General features: G+C 27.1%; 1 protein-coding gene and 1 long non-coding RNA gene across 2 annotated transcripts in view; one reads left to right on the top strand and one right to left on the bottom strand.

Moving 5' to 3' along the window:
- Positions 1 to 4,234: 4,234 nt before the first annotated feature.
- On the top strand, positions 4,235 to 4,876 carry LOC136078961 (uncharacterized). Its single transcript, XR_010637820.1, has 3 exons — positions 4,235 to 4,366; positions 4,488 to 4,619; positions 4,705 to 4,876. It is a non-coding gene; the product is annotated as an uncharacterized LOC136078961 (long non-coding RNA).
- Positions 4,877 to 7,987: 3,111 nt separating this feature from the next.
- Positions 7,988 to 26,560, bottom strand: part of LOC100200969 (paramyosin) — a 39,289-nt gene continuing 20,716 nt past the window's right edge. Inside the window, exons 3-8 of the mRNA XM_065795329.1 lie at positions 21,113 to 21,633; positions 15,250 to 15,546; positions 9,378 to 9,565; positions 9,105 to 9,198; positions 8,781 to 8,958; positions 7,988 to 8,695 (exon numbers count right to left, since the gene is read on the bottom strand). Of these exons, the coding sequence (XP_065651401.1) occupies positions 8,355 to 8,695; positions 8,781 to 8,958; positions 9,105 to 9,198; positions 9,378 to 9,565; positions 15,250 to 15,546; positions 21,113 to 21,633 (1,619 nt within the window). The 3' untranslated portion in view covers positions 7,988 to 8,354. The remainder of the gene's footprint in view (positions 8,696 to 8,780; positions 8,959 to 9,104; positions 9,199 to 9,377; positions 9,566 to 15,249; positions 15,547 to 21,112; positions 21,634 to 26,560) is intronic.

Genomic DNA, 26,560 nt, shown 5'->3' with positions numbered 1-26,560 from the left:
TTCTAACACGATCCGCATTAATGGTTCGCAAATATTCGCCCTAAAAATTGCAACACTTTTTTTACCTTGTTTTCTGCGTAACGTAAGTTAAGTGGCATTTTTGGTAATAAATTCGCCCTCTTTTGGCCAGACTCAAAACTTTTTAGCTTGTTTTATTCTTTAGACTGGCAGCTTTCATAAAAATCAGCTAAAAACTTAATTTACAGTTTAAATATGCAAATATTTGATAAAGTTGTTGCGCGTGTAACGTAAGTTAAAAATGGAATTGCCCATATGTACTTTTTGTACTTCCATGACATCAAATGACTTTAATTGATTTGGAATAAAAATAAAATTTTTAATATTTGCCAAGAACACTTTTGTGAGTTTAACTTAAAGGTCTTATACCTTTTTAAAAGAACTTTTATTTTTGCTATATCTCTATTAAGTTTGAAAGAATTTAAACCCTAAGTAGAAAGTTAATTTTACAACCTTTCTATCGTTCCTTCCGTGACACAAGTTTTGAGGGCCTATAGCAGAAACTTTAGAACTCTACAAATAATGTCTTTAATCCCAATTACTATTGTTTTATAGGTAGTTTCTAAAATATCATCAGAACGATCTACGCGTTTTTGTTTTTTTTATTTACAATTTAGTGAATCCATTTCCTTCCGTGACAAAAACATTACTTTTCAACCCTGCCCATGTAGAAGTAACTTACAAACATAAAAAAATTAAACCGCATGGATTACTAAGGGTATTCTAAAATCTTCTAAAATTAAACAAAAACTTTATTTCAAATACTTTAAATCAAAAACAACTGAGAGTAAGACCATTTATAAAAATTACGTAAGATAATTTGAACGCCTAAAATTCATAAAAAATAAACTACACTGATTTTCTTGCAAACTACAAATGAAACTTTAAACGTACTTGGCAACTAATAAACAAAACCTTTGCCCTCAGTTATTAAAGTAGATGAAAATCTTTTTCTTAACCAAAAAACAATTGCTTCCTAATTTAATAAATATTTTGTATCAGTAGAACCAAACCCAGCCGAAAAAATTCCAAATCCTAAAAAATTATTAAACGCAACACTTGACCCTCTAAAATCGTATCTAAATTTTTTTGATTTATCTTTTGAAGAGTTTGTGCTTTCAAATTGCTAAAGTCAAATAAAGCAGTTGGTCCAGATGATGTCAATGGGAATGTTATTATTAGCTGTTTTGACGTTTTAAAAAACATACTTTTCCAAATTTTTAAATGTTTTTTTACTCAGGGAGCTTTTCTGATAATTTAATAATAGCAAAAAATATTCCAATATTTAAAGAAGGAGAAAAACTAACGTCCAATTTCCATTCTCTCTGTTCTTTCTAAAGTTTTAGAAAGAGTTTTGTACAGCAGAATATACAATCACCTTTTGTCAAACAAAGTATTATAAAACATGCAATATGGACTTTAAAAAAATAACTCAACAGAGCATGCTATTATTCAGCTTACAAGAAGTATATCAGACTTATTTAACAATTCTAAATTCACATTGGGAGTATTTATTGATTTAGCAAAAGCGTATTGATCATAAAATTCATTGATCATAAAATTCTTTTTAAAAAATTAAAATATTATGGTATCACAGGCAATCTTTTAAAATGGTTGAAAAGTTTTTTAACTAATCGAAAAACAATTTGTTTACGCCGATGAAACATTTTCATCAAATTTATTAAATATTACATGTGGAGTTCCTCAAGGATACATATTAGGACCTTTTTCTTTCCTTATTTATATAAGTTTATTAACAATTATATAATTTATTTAATTGATTTATACAAAGCCTCGGATTTGAATGCATTTAGTGACATGAATAATTTGTGTCTGATGACACTAATTTATTCATGTCACTTAAATGCATTCCTACTATATTTCATTACGTGAACATTGAGTTAATCAAAATATCTGACTCGTTTAAGACTAATAAATTATATCTTGACATTAATAAAGCTAAATGGACTCTTTTCCATCCTCTAATCATCCTCTTATCTAAGCATAAACTGCCAATTAGCATACCTCAACTTTTTATTGACGATATAAAAAATTAAAATGTAAAATTAACCAACCTTCTAGGTGTTTGTATAGTTGAAAATCTTACATGAAAAAATATCATAAAAAATTTATCAAGTAAAATTTAAAAAAGTATAGGAATATTGTACAAAGCAATTTGTTTTAAATAAACATATTTTAGTACAATTATATCACTCATTTATTCATTGTCACATAAACTATGCAAACATTGCTAAGGTAGGTACTTTAATATCGGCCGTAACTTTAGTCGGAAATTGCACTTGGTTTTTCATATACTTAGATAAACCCGATTTTTAGTCATCTCTGGATAGTGTGTTTTTTTAAAACCAGACTGCTCTTTAAATTCTTTAGATTTTAAAATAGGCTTGTTTGTATTTCAATATTGAATACTTAATCTTTTTATAAATAACTTGGAAATCCTTCATCCAGTGTGTTGTTGGAGAAAAATTTGATTTTCAAAACAAGGTAAGTTTTTATTTTCGAAATTTTTTGCTTTTTGTGCTAGATAGTCATTTTTTTATTAAATTTTCATAAGGATGTATGTATCTAATTTACTTTTGTGTATTTTTTATGTAAATAAATTACCCAATTTTAAAAATAAATGCTTCCCAACGAACTTACCCACAAGTAACCGGTTATTAATACCGATAATGGGCATTTGTGGTGTTGCACAATCCAATTTAGAATAAATACAAGTTTCAACACAAGTTTCTTAAACTACTATTGTTATTTTTTTTAAATATAGTTGAATTCTAATTTCATAAAATTTGACATTTTTTTTACTTAGTTATAATGATTATAAAGTGTAGTAAATTGTGCTTAGCTTAAATGGCATAATAATTAATAAATCAATAATAATATAATTGAAATAGCTATGTCTTATTTATCGTAGATTAGTTGCTAATCTACGATAAATAAGATTTATTTAAAAATTAATACTTAGTAGTTTTTCTTTGTTTTTATTACGTTGCCTTGTTAATTATTAAATATATAAATCCCTTTTTTTTTATTTCAGTTTTTTACAATAACTTGTTTTTGTGACATGGAGAAAATAATTAAAAAGGCAAAAGACTTTGAAGATCTTCTTGGTTCCCATAAGTATAAAATACTTTCAAATGGTTTTGTGTACAATGTTTTTTTAAAACAGAACAGAAATGCTACAGAAACAGCTAAATATTTAATTCAGCAATTTAGTAAAAGTGAATGTAAAGTTTCATCATTAACACTATCAATTCTGAGAGTTAACGAAAAAATCCAGTTTTTTAAAAGACACATACATTATAGCTGGGATAGGATAGTTGTTTTTTTAAGTGAAGACTTCAAGTTTCCGCTAGCCAGGGCATCACTTCTCCCTGTTCAGCCAAAGACAGCTCCTTCTGTGTCTCTATTAAAGACAAGGATTAACAGAGAATGTCATTCCTGTGAAAAAAGGAAACTTTATAATAAAGCCTTACTTACTCAAAACAAAAAGCTTAGGACAGTGATCAAAACAGTAAAAAAAGAGAAAACAACAATCAGTAAGACTTTTTAAGTTAAGAGAGTAAACTAACTAATTAAAAGAACCTCACGCCGGATCTCAAAATATCAGTTGAAGGCCCAAAAATATGAAGCTGATGCTATATCTTTAACAAAATCCTTGAAAAAGTTGAACCTCAAATGCAAAAGTTTGGTTAAAGAAAATAAAAGTTGTAAGAAGAAGATCCTGACATTAGAATTGTGCAATGTGCCTGTAGATGCCATACCTAAAGTGATCATGTCATGTGCAAGTCTTGGTTACGTGAATTTGAAGCCTCAAGATCTCCCCAATCTGTCAACGATTGCGCAGATGTCCAGAGAAATGGGAGTAATTGCTCTGCTACAAGTGGCAGAAACAATAATAAATGCTGATGTTGTGACATTAGCATTTGATGCAACAACAATTAAGGGCATTCACATAAATCAAATTCATTTTGCTACTAGGAGGCAAGGCAGAGGACTATGTAAAACACCTTACTGATACCATTGAGGATTTAGCCAACATATATGCAGCATATTATAAATTAGAGATTGCTGATGTAAGGAAAAAACTAATGGGCAAAATAATGTCAACGTTGACAGACAGGGCCTCGACTAACCATGCAGCAGTTGTGAAGCTAAACAGCATACTTGAAAAAGAGCTGTTAGAGTTAAACTGTTATCTGCATCCACTTGATGGAATAGCCAGTGAGACCAGGAAAGCACTTCAAAAGCTGAATGATACAATACCCAGTACCACTTATGGGTCAGATTGCAGAGCTGCAAATCTTTTGTACAGCATTTCAAAGTTAAGGTCAATGTTTGAATTATGTATTTGATCCAAATAATGTAAACAAACTGCATATTGTTACTTTTTTTATAAAATCAGAGTTTAATTGCTTGCTATATTTTAAATCTGCATTATTGTATTTCAGATACAAGGCCAAAGGAGATCCGCATGGTTTTAAATCCTTTCTCAAGCAAAGTGGATTATCTTGCAGTACTTTTCCAAGGTATGTTGGCAACCGATTGCACATACTGTTTTGTTCAGCTGGCATTGTATACAGGTACTGACAATTGGTATTCAACTATCTAGTCCATGCATTTGATTTTCCAATAGCAAATGCATAATTTGTTTTATTCTATTTTTAGGCACAGACAAATACTAGTCAACTATCTGGAGAAGTACTGCAACAACACGACTTTACTGAGGACATCTCTACTAAGAGATTTCAAGAATGAGGAGATAGTGATCCATCTACAAGCCCTTGGACTCTGGGGCAAATTCTTAACTGGACCTTGGATGGCCCTTTTTTATGCAGAGGAAAAACAAAGAAACTATTTTGAATTGGTATGCAATTTTTTTATTCTTACAATGTAACTTAAACATTTAATGCATGTATTAATTTATGATCTAAAAAAATAACTTCTAATAAAAAATAACTTCTTTTTAGGCTGAGTATCTCAAATCTGCAATTAAGGTTGTGGAAATACTTTGTAATGAGCCGGAATTTCTATTGTCGTCACAGTTAGATGCATTTGGTCGCCCACTGATTTCTGATGAGACATTGGTTACATTACGCATTATTGAAGGAAAGTATTTGGAGCAATTGCTTTCTGTTTTAAGAATAATAGCTAATGCTACAGTGACAGTTTTAAAAAGGCAGCTGTCAAGGTACTTGACTGTTGAACTCTCTACACCGAGCCAGTTCATGCAAGATAAGGCAGTTAGTGCCCCTATTAATAATATTTGGGCTGAGAAAACCCTTGGCATGATAGACTTTTTTACTCGCAGGGCGCCTAATGCTGAAATTTCATTGTTAGATGGCAAGACAAAGGTGAAGGTGAACAAATCTCTGGACTGGCTGTGTAATAATACAAAAAAAGAGCAAGAAAAAATAGTTAAATTTTGTATATCTAGGGGGGCAGTTTCAAGAAAACAAAGTAAAGAGAGAAGGTTGAGAGGAGAAGAGTTAGCAAAGTTACGGTTAAAAGAAAAAGGTCAGAAAAGAGAAATGGAACAGAGAAATAGATTAGCTAGAGATATAAAAAAACTTATTTTAGAAAATAGTTTAGATATTGTACATAATTCCATTTTCTCTTCACTCTCAGAATACCAAAGAGTCAAAGTATTAGAAATGTTAAATGAGAATCCAGTTAAAATTGAAGGAGCTAGAGTTGAACATTTATGGAATGAGGAGGGGGATGAAGTAGCTTATAAGGGAAGAATAGTTATGAAGTTACCACCTGTTACTGGAAAAGTTGTTAGTTCTAGAATTGCATATTGGAAAGAGGATGAAGAAGAAGATGATGCAGAAGACTTTAAAATACCAGTAGATAGCCTCTTGGCTGACGTTGCTCTTGGTGATTTAGTTTTCTATTGATTCAGGTTCTGCATTAAGTTACCGGTATTTAAATATTAGACAAATGTTTACAATAGTATTTTATTTTAGTTATATATTTTAATTTTTTTGTTCTTTTGAACGTATCATTTTTTATGATTAATTGTGTTTAACTTTATGTTGTTGTCAATTTTACTCCATTTTAAAAGATTTTCAATATTATATTGATAATTAATATTTATATGAGCCTCCTTTCAGCAGACTAGTAATTTGTACCTTAAACATAAAGTTAATGTAATGAGTCATATACGTTAGAAAAATAAGTCTTCTTTGCACTTAGTTTGTGAACTATTAATTTTTAAATTGCATCCTCGTCAAAATTCACCCCCACTCTACTTTGTTTTTTGTATCTGATAAGATGAAAATAAGCTATTTGATCCATAAAAAATTTAATAAATTAAAGATCTAATAATGATGAATCACTGTTTTAAATTTATTACATTATCTCAGTCGGTTTTTTACTTATGCAGTTTTTAGTGCCAGTAACGCAAAATATTGGTCACGGTTTTTCTTAATTTTCTATAGCAGAAATTGCCACTTTTACACGCGGAAAAAAAATCATAACTTCCGTCATAGTTAACATAGACAGGCAAATTAGGCGTCATTGGATAGCTCTCATTAAGCTCTATGTAACAGCATAAGTTTTGTAATTGTATTATTATATTGAATTTTTTATCAAAGTACCTAGCTAAGGGTAGTACAAATAAAAATAAACTTAAATCTCTTTATTGTCAGCAGAAGCATGTAGCACGTCTTATATATTTTAAAGAACGTTATACTCATGCAAAGCCTCTATTATTTTGAATAAAATTTTTTTATATATATGAGCTTAATATTTTCAATATTCTTTGTTTTATGTTTAAATGTAAAACCAATTCATCCCCGATTTCCTTCCATTATTTTTATTCATCAAAAGATAAAAATACATTTTACGCAATGATAATTTAATTAAGCAGCCCAATTTTCAAACAAATCTTTCTAAATTTTGTATTGATTATCGCGGACCATTTTTATGGAAAAAAATAGTTAAAAAAAATTTTACTGAGAATTTTATTCATCAAAGTAGCTACTTTCTTTTTAAACGAAAGCTCAAAGAACTCATTTTAACAATCGAAAGCTTAACAATATACTTCTGATATTTTTTAGTAATCTTCTTTTTTACCCTCTATTTTAACATGAGTTTATAAAAATTATATATATATTTATATATATATATATATATATATATATATATATATATATATATATATATATATATATATATATATATATATATATATATATATATATATATATATATATATATATATATATATATATATATATATATATATATATATATATATATATATCATTAACAACTGTAATCTACATATATAATAGATATAACGCATTTTGTATTTAAAATGGAACATTTTAAGCTTCTTACTTCGTTACTTATTTGTTATCTTGTAAGTATCTTATAAATTTTAACAAGAACAATTCTTAGCAGTACTCGACAACAAGACCTTATGGTCTTCTACGAGTCCCCGCGTTCTTTTATTTTTTAATAACGTTTTAATAATAATTTATTTTTTACTTTTAATAACAATAATGTTTTTTAATAATAATAATAATAATTTTTTAATATTTAATAAAATAATTTAATAATACTATTTTTTAATAATTTTTAAATAATTTTTAATAATAAATATAATAATAATAAATTTTTTAATTTTTTAATAAATTAACTTTAATATATACATTTTTTAATTATTATATATTTGTATTTTAAATATCATAATGAAATGCTTATTTAAAATGTAATAAAAAGAACAAAAAAAAAAAAAAAAAAAAAAGAATTACAAAACACTTAGGTTTTGTAATGCATTCACACCACTTTCACCTGAAACTCAACTACGCTGGTTTATATTTACAGCATGTACAGGTTTACTTTAATGAAAATAGGACTTGAGCAATAGCCTTGTTTAGCTTATATCGTAAACAACTTTTTAAACAACTCAAACACGTAATTTTAAATAAAGAATTTGATATTTCACTTGTGAATAGTTTCATATTAAGCAGAAAAATTATTGCAGCTAGACATTATTGTATTTTTTATCTATCTTCACACGGTTTGAGGCAGACGTTTCTCTAAAACAATGAAGTTTATCATTCTTTTAAGAAAAAAAGCTTGCAGTCATTAAAAGATTTTCTTTTGATTTATTTTATTCTCTATACGAAACCATGACGATTGCACCTCTGAGAACATTGGTAACGACAAACTTTATCTAAATTTCTCCGAACCCTTTTTTGTAATTTATGATTTAAGTTTATTTGCAAGTTTTTCGTGCTCGCAAGTTTCATTCAAGACAGTGCGCAAGTTTTTTCTGTGGATCATAATTTTAGTAGCAACTGGAATTATCGTCTAACCGATTTTTTCATTTTCTTAAATGTGTTTCTGAAACCATTTTCTTTCTTACGACTTACACCTCCTACTTCTTTTAGAAAACTAATTAAATCTTTACGCTTAATAGAGTCAACCAATTCTTCTAGTTTTTCTAACTGTTCAGTTCGATCACCTTGGTTCCCATTTCTCCAAAGAACTAACAAGTTGTAAACTTTTTCTTTTTCATGAATTTGAGCGTTCATTATTTGCGCAACTTGAAGTGAATTAGCGTTTAGTTCATGAGGCAGTCTACTCCAGTTACCGTCAGCTAGTTTATAAGATATCCTTCGGAGCTCACGATCACTTAATGAATCTAGGTAAGTAAAACGTGTTTTAAATATAAAGCATATAAATTTCATTGCAAATTGCAATTATAAACAATAAAACAGTTAACTTGCCTTGGTTTTCATCAGTAAAGTTGTTTAACTTTTTTGTATTAATCATTGAATCACGAAATTCCCCATTTTTTATAGCTACAGGTGGTGTTGTCTCAGGTGATGGTATTGAATTACTGTTCACAGATCTGTTTTCGTTTATATAATTAAGCGTATTGAGCTGTTGTTCTAAGTTGTATATCTAATTTGGTTAATACGGCTATAAGTTTTTTATGCACAAACAATATTTATAAACAGTTATATTTAATCAATATTTATCATAATTAATATTCATTTGTTTAATTATTATGCTAGCCATAAAAAAAATTCTGTTAAGAATTAACTTACTTTTGAGTTTAACTGTTTAATCTTGCTTTCGTAATCTTCTCTTTCTACTTCAAAGTTATTCATCATTCTTGTAATAAGAGCGTTGGTTTGTCCTCTGCATATAAAATGAAAACATATATAATGTGTACGGTTCCTAATGTTTATGGTTTATAACTGTTTATTCAGAGATCATTTTTATATAAACTTTCTTATTTCAAAACTACTGATCAAATGTTGAAGTTTCCTAATAAAAAATATTCTTAATAATTTCTTTATTAATATAAAAAAACTAACAATTCACTTATATCTATGCTCAGTCTCCTCACGGTTTCAATGTCCCATCCCTGGAAATTTAGAAGTTGTTTTTCGTAGTCGTGGTTCAATTCTTTTAATTTAATAATAGATTGTTCTTGGTCTTCGTTTCTTTTTTGCAAAACGGCAAAGGCATTTTCGTGTTGCAATTGTTTTTGCTCAGCTTCATTCTACATTTAAAATTAGAAATAAAAAATTATCTTTTAAAACATTAACCGACTATTTCCAAAACCCATCAAAAAAAATAACAATACATTAGCTAAATTCACTTAACGCGTTTTATATTTTGCATTTGGGAAAAAAATAAACCATAATGGCTAAATTTTCGTAGAAGCCAAACAACATAAGTGTTATATTAATTTTATTCCAATATTAAATTATGATATTAAATTTATTTAAATATTAAATATTTAAATACTAAACAAGTGTACAATTTACACTATAAAAAAATAAGAAATCAAAATGATTTGTTAAATCATTTACTTCTAGAATAGTTGAAAAGTATTGGTCAAACCGAAATTGGTACCGTTGAGGGGCTTTAAAATAAAATTAAAAATACCTATGTCTAGAGTTAATTTTTAATTTAAGAAAGAAAACAAATAGAGACTACACATTTGAATGCGACACATCAAAGTACTCTAAATTACTGTTAAATAGACATTAACCGACGAACTTTGGTTCTTTTGTTCTTTGGTTAGCGGTTAACAATTTAATGAGAAAAAAAGCCCTGCCTAAAAAACCAGCATGAGGTAAAGGTTTTCAAAATGTTTCAGGACAGATAAGTTGTTTTCGGTTAAAACTTTTACAGATATAAATGAAATGAAATAATGAAATCTTGTGGAGCGACCGTTAAAACCCTCTGGAGTGGTATTTTTCAACGATCATCTTTCAAAGTGGTATCACAGAACGGTGTATACGAATACTACACAAGACTAAAACGGACCACATCAGACCATACTGATCAACATCAAACCACATTGGGGTTTAATTTATTAGAGGTAATCATGTGTATGTCATATTTGTGATATAAAATTAATCTATTACAAAAAAAAAAAAAAAAATCAATTTTTAAATATTGAAAATTAAAAGTTTTCGTAACTTTTATTGTGTACTTTCAAGTAAAACTATGTATTTTAATGACAAATCTGTTTTTTATTACTATTTTGAAATTAAAATCAAATTTTAATTATAAAACTGCAACAATCAGATAAAGCTATCCAACTCAAACTCGCCAGTTTCAGATGAAGAATAGAAGACATTCAATTAAAACAATGATAATTTTTAAGCAAATCTACACGTTTAGATAAATGACAAGAAAAAATTCAAGATTCTAAAGATGAGTTAAAGTGAGTGGTTAAATTATGTTATGCTAAAAAGTTATCTTTAGCCTAAAAAGTTATCTTTAGCCTAAAAAGTTATCTTTAGCCTAATATTAAACACTGGTAAATTTACTGATTTAGTAATCAATGATATAAAATAATGACTAACGGAATATATTAAACTTGTAAATATATACAAAAATGACGATTGCAAAAGTTGAATTGAAAATTAAAAAAGATTAAACTAATAAAATGATTTTTTTTTATGTAGCTTTTTGTATATTTGTATCATAATTATAAAATACACATAATTTCCTCAACTAAAACGGTTTTTTATACTTCGGTGTGGCCCGGTGTAGTCAGATCTAATCTGCTGTGGTCTGGTGTAGTATTCGTATACAATCACCACAGAACAAAGAAAAGTTCTATACCAATGAATCGCCTCAAAAGTATAAAAGATGAACCTACTAAAGTAAAAACAAAAAGTTGCAAAACTGTTATAGCTACTGTTAAGTCTTATTTTAAAAGATTCTTACTTTAAAAAGATGTCACTTTAATAACAAAAAAAAAATGCATTACATGCTTTAAAATAGAAAACCAATGATGCACTACATATGTACAAAATATTATATCTGAAGTTAGAAAATTATTTGTTTATCATCATTTAAACTATAGATATCCCTTTTGATAACATTATTCACTTGCTGAACATGATGCAGACCACTTTTTTATAGTACTCATTAATTCAGACAAAAGATAAAAGAAATACTTCATCAATGCTTAAGATAGTTAAAACGCCATTTTAACCTTGCAACAATTAAACTACTAATATACTAAAGAATATAAAGTTTTTACTCAAAACAAACAATTCTATTAGATAGTGTATATAAAAAACAGTACAAAAAAATCTAAAAACAATAAAACATTATATGAAAGTATCAATAAACAAATGGTGCAAACGCTGTTAACATTTCTTAGAGTTGTGTGGCCCGAACTTTTTGATACTAGTTATATAATTTTGGCAACACTGAAAGTTCATTTTTACCGTAGAAAGAATAACAGGTAGTCAACTACCACACTAAAATTCGGACAAACCAAAAAGTATTAGAGTTACTTGAAGTATTTTAAGAAATACACATACAAGGAAGAAAATTTAAAAAAAAAAAAAACAACCTTAAATGCAACCATTGACCCAACCAAATTTTCTAGACAATTACGCCTGGATGGTTTAAGTTCAGGCTCTATTTTACAAGAAGTAAAAATCCAGCCAGAAGGAAATATAAGTCATGTGCAATGCTTTCATAGTCTATTTCAATATCATATTCGTTGTCTGCTGCAAATGTTATGCACTGATGCGCTACTCTCTATTTTACAATCTTATGATTCTGAACTAAAAACTAACCATTTTTTTAAAATCAAACGTCATGTCACATTAATGAATGTAGTCTAAGAAATAACAAATAACATTTTAAAGGAAGATAAATTTTTATTTTAGCAACACAATGAAATGTTGTAATTAAAAAACTTTGGCAACATAATCATTGGTAAAATATCTGATTTCCAACTTCTTTAAACAATTTATATCATCAGATACACTAAAAACATTCTAAATGTGAAAGTTATGGAACTAGAGATGACAAATATGAATTTGGCTAGTGGTAACTTTTAGTTATAATTAATATTGTATGGTTAGCTTTATTTTTGTGATTTAAACATTCTGATGGTTATTTACGGTTTTGTTGCTAATTATTAAAACTTTATTACAAAGCATTGTTGGCCTTATTATGTTGGTCATAAAGTATATAATGATGACTAACAAACTTTATGAATAGTGTAAACTGTGACATATTTTTTATTTATTATATACTGATTATAAGTTTATTTTTTATGGTTACACGATTAAAAGTCTTTATTCTAATTTAAAACCATGTTTCTAAAAATGATTACTTATACCCATTTATGTATTTATATATTAATTATACTATATATACTACTATCTCATTAATCATTGTAAAAAAATTATACTATATATACTACTAACTCATTTATCCTTGTAAAAAAAAAACATCAAATCATAGTAGCTGTTTTAGCTGTCACCAAAACTTAGAAGCCATTTTAATAAGGCAAGTAAGCATTTAAAACTAGTATAATAAAAAATATTAGGTTCTGTCATAATTGTCCTATTGTATTAGAACTATCGTATTTGATATTGTCGTTTTTGTATTTAGTCCGGTATAACTTTAGATAAAATGGGTAAAAATAGTTCTTATAAAGACATAACTGGTTCGAAATTTTTATTTCTGTTAAAATGAGTTTTTGGTATTACTTTTTATTTCAGGGAGAAAAAATAAAATGATGTCAAAAAGATGAGAGAGTAAAACACGAAACTTTAAATATTGCCAATGAATTAAAAACATGTTATACAATAAATTGCACTGTAATAGTACTAATATTTTTATTTAAATAATCAAAACTGTTAAATATATTTTCTTTTTTGCTCCTAGAATAAAAATGCACAGAGAAATAAATTGATGCCATTCTAAATAACTCTAAAGTTATTAGAATGTAATATTTTTAATGTATTCAAAATATAATTGCTTGTTTTGGTGTTGGATATTTTAATCAAAATCTTTTGAGTAAATTACCTGTCATATTTTTTAAAAAATTTAACAATTATATAATAATAAATGATTTATTATTATGAGATTATTGTGAAAATTATCTTTTCTTACAAGTGATAATACAAACGACTCTAAATATATGTTTTGATTCCGAAAAGTTTGATTTGTAAACGTTTTTAAATTTAGTTCCTAGCAAAACTGTAAATTTATAGACTTGAACAAATAAAGTAAGTACTGTGTGTATGTGTCAAGTAAAGAAAAAAAGAAAAAAATTTATCCCAAGGAGAAAAGTTAGGGGAGGGGTGGAAATAAAGTGAGTTGGAACAAATGCTGTCAACAAACAAATTGTTTGTTTCTACATAAACTGCATAAAAAACAAGGGACAGCAGAAAAGGTTTATATTCACTCATCATGTCAAATTGAATTATGAAACAAATCAAAACCAATTACAAAATTGCGACCATCAGCAGAAACTTTTAGAAAAAGAAAACGTAAAGTTTGATCAGAATAGTTTGATTTTAATTTTAAAGAAAAATGTTTTTATTGCAGAAATATGTGCACACTTCGCTATATTGATGGAAACAATTTCATATATGTTCAAATTTTGAATTTCATAAAAGTTCAAACAAATATATGTCGCTAGATCAAGTTATGGAATTCTAGTTTAACAGAAAAGCTCAACATGTATGAAACTCGAGGATGATATTGATATTTACACTGCGTTCGAGTTTTAAAAAATAAAATAATGCAAACATGAGGAGAAATATATTCTCTCGGTGCAGTACAAAAATAAAGCGTAGAGGACGAAAAATATAGAATTATAATTGCAGCAGGTAAACAATGGAATGATTGTATAAAGAACTTAATAATCATAAACAACTGACGATAATACTATCTAAAAAATATCTACCCTTTGTTAGATGTCATTGACAAGGATAACATCTGTACATCCTTTTTGCTAAAGGTATTTATCAAAGTTCTAATTCTGTAACATTAAAACAAACATCAAGTTCACAAGCATTGCTTTCCACCGTGAGGCCGCAATCAACATTGCCGATACAGTTAGGAGTAGTCTTTACCGTTAATAATGTTCTTACTTCAAAGTAAGTATAGCGAAGTCTCAATACTATAACCTATATTATTTCTTCACCGTCATTTTACCAAAGAATTACATTTAAAAGAGTTTGGTGAGTGGAGTATTTTCTTTATGCGCACATTTTTATATAAAAAATTTGAAAAAATTTCCAAAATAGAATCCCACTACCCATAAAACCATATTTGTAGTTATTATAATTTTGTTTTCAAATAAAAAAATTAACTAGCAAAGCTTGAAAGTAAGAATTATTTTACAGGGCAAACTCCAAACAAATACATTTTTCTTCTTATATCAAATAAGGATGCTGAGCGTATAATTTTAATGATTGAAGCAAAAAGTACACTGAATTTTAATTCAAAAATTATTACCATATAAAGTAGGAATCCCGATTATATTTAATATAAGTATAAACATATAAATGTTTAGTTTGCCTAATGTCTTGAAGTTAGCTATCTCAAAAATTAAAAGATGTTGGATCTGCCCTTGCATTTACTTAATAGAATGTTAATTTTCGACCGAAAACTTCTATTTTTTTGCTACACCAAATTTGTGACGTCACAACTTTTTTTCTTTAAAATAAAAAATATTATTTACTCATTTTAAAGAGCAAAAAAAAATGATGTGTAGTATTTCTTTATAACAGTTTTTAACCAGTTAAATACTTTACAAGACGAACTGCAGAATTAGTACGGTCGTATTTTTTTAAAGAATAAGTCAATTTTTAAAATAAAATCTTGTTGAGATGATTTATTTAAGATGATAAAACACTCAATTGACATAAAAGACTTAAATCACTTACAAATAAAAATCAAAAAAACCTGGAGTTGTGAATTTTTTTGATTTGCAGATTCCAAACATTTTTGGGCTAGTTCCAGTTCTTCTTTGAATTTTTTTACTTCTTCTGCTGAAGAATCTTGGTTACTATTGTGGTTAAGGTTTTCACTGTTGGTTGTATAATGATCGCTACCAGCCAAAATCTTATTTGAAGTATTGTTCATTTTGTTTAAATTATTCCTTAAATCAGAAACTTTCTTCTTGCACAATGTAAGCTGTTCTTCTAACTTCGAGTTTTCATTTGCAAGGGAAGAATTTTCTTCTAATAGAATTTCGTGCTCCTTAAAAATATCAAATTGTGAGCGTAATGTTAATGTAAGTCACAAAAAAATATTTTTAGAAAACTTGTTTTGGCTAATAATTTCAAATATTTATTTTACAGAATCTAATCAAAGAAAGTTATTTAAACATTTATTTTGTGAATTTTAGTACTTACCTTTTCTTTTAGAGCCAGAATGCAACTATGCACCTATAAAATATGAGCTAATTGAAGCATCCAAAGTTGGGATGCAACAATAAACTCATAAAGAAATTGATTGTATAGTGTAAATTTACTAGTTGAATCTTAAATAAAAGTATTTGAAAATCTATCTGCTAAATCTTTTTAATTTATGACGCAAAAATCTTTGCTGGGTGTTTTCTAAACTTAACCTATTTTTACAAAATTATGAAAAGCATGATTGCATACATATTTTATTAAACTTAATGTTCATTGATAATAACAATTATCGATTAAACGCTTATTTGTTATCTTCAATAAACACAATAATGTCGATTTTTTTATGTTACTAGAGCTTTTCATAATATCTCCAACGAAAACAGAGATTATTTAAAGCGAGGCTTTATATATATATATATATTTTTTTTTTTTTTTTTTTGTTATTCACCTCCTCAAGGCCGAGAAGGCCACTACAGATGAGGAGGCTACTTATTAGTGGTTATAACCCTCTCTCAACTCTATAACTCCGAAACACGAACCTTGAGGAACAAGGCCGCTGCGCGGAGAAACAAGTTGAGCGCGGTACTACCAGGGACGTGGTGGGGATCGAACTCGGAACCTCTCGCTTATGAAGCGAGCGCTTTACCACTACACCACTACCGCATATGTATGTATACATAATATATATACACATATATATACACACACATACATACATATATATATATATATATATATATATATATATATATATATATATATATATATATATGTATATATATATATATATATATATATATATATATATATATATATATATATATATATATATATATATATATATATATATATATATATATATATATATATATATATATATATATATATATATATATATATCAAAATTGATCAAAAATCAAAACAGTAATACCAAAGCGGGCTAAAAAAAAACGAACTTTGCAACCACAATATAGTCACAATAAAGCTTTGCTTAGAGATCCACTAACTACCAATTTTTCTGATACTCTTTATTACTGGGCCAACAACCCATGCTCACTAAATAAAGATAAACATGATGAACTTGTTGCCAGGTTAGCTAATATCCAAGATCCATCACTGTTACCGCATGGACTATGGTTTACAGAAACCTGGTTCACGAGCAATTCTGTTACATCAATCGCTGGTTATCAACTACATCGTATAGACAGAATCGGCAGAGTAGGCGGTGTTGCCATCTACATTAAGGATAGTATTGTAGCTGAGAAAACTAATGTTGCCCAACATAACTTGCCTGAAATTGAACAAATATCATGTGTGATTAAAATTGGGAAATATATCATTCTCATCATTTGTATTTATCGTCCTCACGACTACAACAATGACTACTTTGTTTGTGTTTTAGCTACAATATTAGCAGCAAAAACTGTTTTTCAAAAACTAGACTGCTCGTCAATGCTTCTTTTTGGAGATTTCAATCTTCATGAAACATTTTACAAATCCATTGAAGAAGGAAGTGCTGTAGCAACCATTGCCTAAGTAGCCCACAAGCACCCAACCGATCTAAAATTTCAAGAATGCCTCAATGAGTGCCATCTTACACAGCTGGTTACATTTCCAACATATCGCCAGCATAGGGATGTTCCTTTTAGTAGCACGCTTGACCTAATAATCTCAGACAAATAAGACCGCTCCATAGATATCACTAGAGCAGATCATCTAGGCTATACACCAGGAGGTCAAATACATTGCACGATACACAGACTCTTTGCTTTGACGGGGCACAATACAAAAACTACTCCCATGAAAAAACAATTTATTTGGAGCAAAGCTGATTACAATTCCTTATCATCCTGCATAGCATCTATAGATTGGATAAAAACATTCAATGGAAGCTCTGTACATTAAATTGATTCCAACAACAACTTCACCGTTCTATATAAATCAAACCCAAGTGGATTACGCCAGAAGTACTTAAAACTATCCAAAAAAAAGAGAAACTCTGGGGTAAATATATTGCGGTTAGTCGCAAAACACATGAGGCACTTTGAGCAAAACATAAAGTTGCTTGCAAGTTAGTAAAGAAGACCATAAATAAGGCGGTAACAGACCACGATGAGAAGCTCGTCAATCTTTCCAAAAAAATGTGCATGCTCATGCCAGAAGTAAACAAGAAGTCAAAGGTTCTCTTCGTTCAATCGAAGAGGACAACGGCACTATTACAATAAATATAAACATAATTTGCTCCACCCTCAATAACTGTTTTTAGTCTGATTTTGAAACTGAACCTGATGGCAGTATGCCAATATTTCACAATCGTCCTCAAGCAACATGTAAAATTAATGAAAATTGCTTCACAATTGCAGACGTTCAAAATCATCTAAGTAATCTTGAAGAAAAAAAATCAATTAGTGTAGACTGAATTCATCACGTGTTTTACGTAACTGCGCTAGATCTTATTTTGATGTGATAAACTGTTAAATCAGCATAGAGACTCCTCGAAGAGTCTCTTCGTCAAATTAATAATTTAACATTTAAATATATACATTTTATTTTATTTTTTTTATTATTACCGCATTTTGCGAATATATCAAACTCAAACTCATATGTATATATATATATATATATATATATATATATATATATATATATATATATATATATATATATATATATATATATATATATATATATGTATATATATATATATATATATATATATATATATATATGTGTGTGTCTTTCCATGTCCTATATATATATATATATATATGTGTGTGTGTGTGTGTGTGTGTGTGTGTGTGTGTGTGTGTGTGTGTGTGTGTGTGTGTGTGTGTGTGTTTGTGTGTGTATGTGTATATGTGTGTGTATATATAATGGAGAACTGTTCTCATTTCAAAGATCTACTAACAATTTAATTTTTTATTAGATTTTAATATCTTGACGTTGTTATATTGTGTTGCGTTTTTATTAATACTTTAAAAAGAATATAAAAGTTTGAATTTAAAAGAATTTTAAATTCAAATTTTTAATATTTATTATTTATTACAGTATTGTTTATTTAAAAAGCCTCATCTTCATTAAATGAAGATGAGGCTATTTAAAGGAAAGAAGCAAATTTTGTTTCTGTCCTTTTACAATATTGTAATTATAAGGGGAAGGTTGCGTAAGATGAGCAGGTCCCTAAGATGGTATAACCTCTTTTATGGGTAGACTAATGATTTTTTCACGAACTTTTTTGGTTAAGGATATTCATGCAAGTTCGACGGTGTCATTTATTTTAATTTATTAATTGTATACTCAACGCGGTTAATGCATGTACTGGAAAGTACACGAATTTTGCGTTTTTATAAAAAGGTTATGTTTCACTGCATTTTTTTAACCCGAATAATTTTTAGAAAAATTTTTTTTTTTTTCTCCTAGCGCTTTAGTTTGTCTAAAATCAAATAAAGTTAAATTTTTTTTAAATTACTCAAGTTTAGATATAAAATTTTGCTTTATAGTTGATGGACCATATTTTGGTATAAAATAGTGCTGCTCTCAATGAAGATAAAACATTAAACTGAGAAAATAACTTTTTCAAACAAGTTTTAAGTTATTTGTTTAATTTCTAACCAGTCATATGTCTGCAAACATATTAAAGGTCGAAAAAAATTAGTTATTTCAAGTTTAAAATCTGTTTTTTCCATTTTATATGAAAGTTTTTATTAATATGAGTGTGAAGAACACACAAATTGACATACGACTAGTTAGACTTTTAAAGTTAAACCTCTTAAGGTTTATTTAAAAGTCTAAGCTCAAAATTCAAACATTACTGTGATGTGAGCCATCCCTATTTTATAATGCCATAAAACTATTTAACTAAAATTCCGGTCTTTAAATTATCATAGATTAATATATATTTTTTATTTGAATATATATATTTTTTTGTAGAAAATATATATACATATTTTCATATTCCATCGCAAAAGATATGTTAAGTTTTAAACAATATATATATATATATATTGTGTAAACTTAACATATCTTTTAAAACTTAACATATCATATTGTTTATAAACAAATGTTGCAGACCGGAAAAAAAATATGTTTGTTATCACCGAGAACAAACAAGACAAAAAAGTTTGAGAACTTGCATTAACGGCGTTGAGTAGTTAATATCCTTTGATTGTTTTAGTGTTGAAAAAATTTACCATCCCCGTTTTATTTTTTTATTATTCAATATTTACGTCAATATTTACGTCAATATTTACGTCAATATTTACGTCAATATTTACGTCAGAGCGAAACAAGATCATCAAAAATTTATTACATCCTCAATATTTTATGCTTATCTACTATAATTCCGCTAGTTGTATGAGATAATACATAAACTGTTGTCATGCTTGGTGAAGTTGGTTAAGATGATAAGTTTTTAGACGTTCAAGGTGAGATGCAGCTTTTTATTAAAAAAAACGCGTTTTTCTAAAGTTATTCTCCGCAGCTTTATTTTGGTATTTCCAGAGCAAAAGTTTTTTCAAAAAATAGTAGGGTTAACTTTTTTAGAGATTTATTTTTGTTATTGTTTTTTTTAATGGTTGATATAATTATTTTTTACTGAAGTAAAGTCTTTGAAGATACAATTTTATTTAAATTTTTTTTGTAATTTATTTTTTTGCTATTTTGAGTTTTTTTGAGTTCCATTAAAAAAAGCTCATCTTAGGAAACTGGTTTTCTAAGAGAAGAAGATTAGATGTGCTAAAAATAACGCAATTTTTGGTATAAAGATTTTTTCTTAAATGAACTATTCATTTATATTCTTTAAAAAGAAAGATTAAATTATGATAACCTGCAAAAGTAAATATAAATATAATATTTCGGCTGCGAAAAAACAATACACTGTTAATATGTTCAACATACGCAACCTACCCCTATTACTATATTATCATTAGCTTTATTACTATATTATCATTTATCTATTACTATATTATCATTAGCTACAATTATCATTAGCTTAACGTCAAATGTCTCTTTAAGTAATAACATTTCTAAATTACATTAACTATAATATAGTTAATGACTATAATCCCCTGGTATTAATGAATAATAATACTAAAATAAATGATCATATTATGATCATGTATTTTAGTATTATTAATCATTAATACCAAGGGGTATTGTAAGGGTCTGTGTATTTGATTATAGTCGGCTAGTCAGCATTTGACACATTTCAATAAGCAGATCTTCCAATAAGCCTCGTTTCACTGTATATTCAATGAAAAGTTTTATTAATCAAAAGTTAAATTTTAGCCAAACGTTAAAATCGCCAAAAGTTAAAACTGCCTAAAAAACAAATATTTGGAAAAAAAAAGGTGAAAACCAGAGTACCTACGCGTATCGCGTCGTCGCTGACCTATAAAATATTTTATTACCTCCTCCATCGTTTTTAGCTGGTTTTTAAGTATGCTAATTTCTTCTTCCAAAGTCTCTATTAAAGTCTGCTTGCTGTATAATGCAGATGCCACATGGTTATTACTCGCATCGTGACTTTCTACAAAAAACCTTTGGTCAGAGATAAGAGTTTGTATTTTTTTTTTCAGTTCAGCTTCATTATTTTCTGCATACGTTTTAAACTCCTCGTATTCTTCTTCTATTTTGAACAAGTCATTTTCAATATTTTCTCTTCGGTTTATTTCTTTTTTTAATTTAATTTTCAGTTCTTCTTTTTCTTTTTCTAAATCAGTTAGTCCTTTTAAATCCATTTTCGTAGCAATAGAAGAGTACCTTCTTAATTCTTTGCTTTCTTTTTCTAGATGTACAACTTTTGCATCAAGATCTTCCATTTCTTCAATATAAGTTTCTAATTTCAAAGAGAGATCTGTGTTTTCTTTTCCTAGTTTTTCTATTAATTGTTTAGATTTTTTTGTGCGGTTTTCTTCGCACCTTTTTAAAGCTAAAAAATGAAAATAAAAAATTAATTATTCATTTTTCAAATAATATTTACTTTTTTCTTTGTTTTGCTTTTAAGTTATGTATAAACAAAATATTTGTATGTATGTATGTATGTATGTATGTATGTATGTATGTATGTATGTATGTATGTATGTATGTATGTATGTATGTATGTATGTATGTATGTATGTATGTATGTATGTATGTATGTATGTATGTATGTATGTATGTATGTATGTATGTATGTATGTATGTATGTATGTATGTATGTATGTATGTATGTATGTATGTATGTATGTATGTATGTATGTATGTATGTATGTATGTATGTATGTATGTATGTATGTATGTATGTATGTATGTATGTATGTATGTATGTATGTATGTATGTATGTATGTATGTATGTATGTATGTATGTATGTATGTATGTATGTATGTATGTATGTATGTATGTATGTATGTATGTATGTATGTATGTATGTATGTATGTATGTATGTATGTATGTATGTATGTATGTATGTATGTATGTATGTATGTATGTATGTATGTATGTATGTATGTATGTATGTATGTATGTATGTATGTATGTATGTATGTATGTATGTATGTATGTATGTATGTATGTATGTATGTATGTATGTATGTATGTATGTATGTATGTATGTATGTATGTATGTATGTATGTATGTATGTATGTATGTATGTATGTATGTATGTATGTATGTATGTATGTATGTATGTATGTATGTATGTATGTATGTATGTGTGTATGTATGTATGTATGTATGTTTGTATGTATGTATGTATCAAAATTGTGGCCACTCATGCTTATATTAAAAAAGATATTTTGCAAAAAAGTTGTACTAAACTCAACCGATTACCTTAAACTTAGGGTAAAGAATTATTTAAAAATTTAAAACTAAGTTTATAAGTTAATTTTTAATTTGTAAACAAAAATATTTATTAAAGTTTACAATTCAGCACTGAACAAACAAGACATATTTTTCAATTAACTATAGTGCTATTGGTTTGTTTATTTTACAAACATGAAAGTTAAAATATAAATTATTAAAAAAAATCGTAACAGTCAAAGTTGAAGAGCAAACAAAACTTAATAAAAAGGTTAGTCTTTAAAAAAAAACGGGAAAAAATCCTAACTTATATTAAAGTGTATTAATTAAAAATAAAAACAGATCGGCTCAAAACATTAAAAATAAATCAGACTGCAAATGAAAGTTGCATTCAAAAAAAAAAGCATTATCATTTTTACGGAAAGTATTAACTTTTATGAAGAAACACTTGGAAAAAAAAACCTTTGAGAAAATATCAAAACACTTTGTAAACGAAACACTGTTTAGAACGTCAATAAAAATATTTTTATAAAAAATGATATAATAGTAAAACAGAATATGTTAAAATTGAGAAGCCAATCTGCAACGCGCGCTAAGTCACAAAAATAAAATTTTCGTCTTAACATAATCTCCACATAATATAAAATTTATCATCTATCTAAATATTAAACCAATCGAAATATTTTTTGCCCTATAAATAGACAAAGAAGAAATCAATTTTTCTTGATGCGCAACTAAGAATAGTTAATTTTTCGTCATTTAAAAAAAATCAATTTACTCGAACTTAGCGTGTTTTGCAAACGGGCTCAGCAAGTATAACATATTATTAAAAAAAAAAAAAAGTTAGACGCTGAGAAATTTAAACTTTTATAACCTAATTAAAACCATGTATGTGGTCAGTATAACCATGTATCCACTGCGGTCATATTAAAGTTTTTTTGTACAATATGTACAAAACGAAATTCCTATTGGCAGATTTGTGCATATTTCAAGTCCTATAATTTTTGCGAAATCAAAAAATTATTGCATATTTTTTTGAAAAATAAAATAAAACCATAAAGAAACAATCTCATCTAACTTTTAAAGTGTGTCTTATAAGGGAAATTTTTTCAAACCTCGTCATGTTGTTTTATTGCTGCTTTATACAGTTTAAAACATCAAAAACTTAAGACGTGTTTAAAAATACAACCTGTTTTATCGTCAGTATGAACGCGGTATTAGTCGTCTAGATTTTACACGAGATACTAAAAATTATATTATGCCTCTCTTAATCTTTTAGACAGAACATTTTTGAGCAGTGATTCAAATTTTAATTCAATCTGAAGTCCGTGCAACAATATTGAGTCTGGAGAGCGTAATGAAAAGAAAATGAAAAATGAAAATCTGGAGTTCTAAATGACTTCCGACGGACTAAACTATAAAGAGTAAATGACTGTTAAATTAATAATTTTTCTTTTTGATCATAAAGCCGCTCTAAGAAGAAGTCTTTTGTTAACAAGTTCGTTAACACAAACTTGTTAACGGTCAGAGAGCATCATGGATAAACAAATAATGAGAAAAATATTGAACCTCTACGCTGGTTTTACCATTAGGTTACAAAATACACAAGTTTTAAGAAATCAAAGTATGCTACATATCTTGCTTCAATAGAAGTAATTAGTTATGAAAAAAAGTAAATCATTTGAAAAATAAAAAAAAAAGATTATCATGATTATCAAAATAAAAAGCAGTGTATCATTAGTTAATTTTGTTATTAGCCAATTGTAGCAATTACGGCTGTTAAAATAAACCACTAATAACTAAAGTAGTTACAACTAAATCTTGTTTTAAATTATGATAGAATATTTTTAATGAAGAAATTAAATAAAAAAATAAATTTGAAAATTCTAAATTCTAACTTTTTTCTTAACAGAATGTATAGACAGGTGGTAAATAATGTAACGATAGATAGATTTATAGCGAATTTTAAGCGATTTTTTTTCTCACATTATTGTTTCATTTTGTTTTTAACGTTTTGAAAAGTTCAATGCTTAATATTGAATCTAATATATTTATAATTACAATTGAACTAATATTGCAAAACATAACATTATAATTATATTGCGACATGTCGCTATACAATGTACAAAGTTGCAATATGTATAGCAATATGTATACATATCGCAGCTTTGTTGTGATCGATGTTACTTTTGTATATCGGTAGCTACATATCCCAACATTGTAACTAATTTCAACCATGGCACCATTTTGCAGCTTCGTGGCTAACGGCATTATTACGATAGAATGGTAGCTGCAGTTCTTAGGTATATCGCTTACTACAACATAAAAACTTATCTAGAACATAAAAACAAAAAAAAGCGGTGCTTTTTAGCTTTTCTACTTTGTTACGAAATATTCATAGCTACATACCGTAACTTTTTTATACTAGCTACTACATAATGACATTTCTATAGCTATTAGGTCACCCATACTTATGAATGGGTGATTCACTAAATCTAAAGCATACATACTTTTGCTTAATTCATTGTAACATCACTTAAGCAAATATTACGTGGGCAAGTTGTCAACCAACAAAACTTAAAAAAACCCTTAGTTTACGAAAACAAGCTTGTAGAATTAAATACAACAAAAAACGGAGGGACCACACTAAACCTTTAATGATAGATTTGAAAATGATGACCAAAAATCATCAAACAACCAAATAAATAATTACCAACACTTAAACTTCATGTATAAATATACATATAACCAGTGCCGGTTTTAGTACTACCAGCGCCCTGGACGAGATTTCTACGGCGCCCCTAGCTCAATTTAACCCCATTCAAAAAAAAAGCAAAGGGTAAAATAACCAATTAGTTTCGCCCTCTTTATATTCGGCGCCCTGGGCCATCGCCCTTCCAGGCCCTACCCTAACGCCGCCACTGCATATAACCTAACACCTGAAATATTTATAAGTAAATTTAATAAAAATCTAAATGAGAAGTATTTCTTTAAAATAAATCAAAGTAACGCATATAAATTACTATAAAAGTAAGAAGATACATAAAATATAGTGCATATGGAACTTTTTTTTAAAAGAAAATTAATTATAGCAAAATCATTTTTCCCATTTCAGTTTCAAACCAAAAAATACGTTTTAAATCTTTCGGAACATTTTTTATAAATAGTTTTATAATTTGATTTACAAATAAGTACTATATCTTATTTTTTAACTTTTTGTGACTATTAGTATTTTTAAGTATTAAATCTTTTATTTGACTATTTGTGTATATATATATATATATATATATATATATATATATATATATATATATATATATATATATATATATATATATATATATATATATATATAAAGATTAGTTTCTATAAAAAGAAATTACAGTTTATTTAAACAGCAAAATAAAATAAATTCAAAAAATAAATAAACAAAACCACCTAGTAGCTATCTACCTATCTATCTATCTATCTATCTATCTATCTATCTATTTATCTATCTATCCATCTATCTATCTATCAATCTCTCTCTCTCTCTCTCTCTCTCTCTCTCTCTCTCTCTATATATATATATATACATATATATATATATATATATATATATATATATATATATATATATATATATATATATATATATATATATATATATTATATATATATATATATATATATATATATATATTTATATATATATATATATATATATATATATATATATATTTATATATATATATATATATATATATATATATATATATATATATATATATATATATATATATAAAGATATATAGTCAAACAATTTTAAAAGTAATAAAAAAAATAATGTAAGATTAATTATAAAACATAAATAACATAAACAATTATTTATGAACAAATAATTATAAAACATAAATAATCGAAATAAACAACAACCACTGTAAAACATTTAAATAATTAAAAATCAAAAGTTAAATTCTCACAACGTTTAAAAATGGAGATAGAACCTATGCCTAAGATGACGCCTGCTTTCACGTTAATTTATTTTTCCTGGTTATCAAACCAGGAAATCTCTCTATTTAAAGATAAAAGTTAA

The sequence above is a fragment of the Hydra vulgaris genome, chromosome 04, assembly GCF_038396675.1.
Source record: "Hydra vulgaris chromosome 04, alternate assembly HydraT2T_AEP".
Lineage (NCBI taxonomy): Eukaryota > Metazoa > Cnidaria > Hydrozoa > Anthoathecata > Hydridae > Hydra > Hydra vulgaris.
This window is presented reverse-complemented; position numbering and strand designations above follow the sequence as displayed.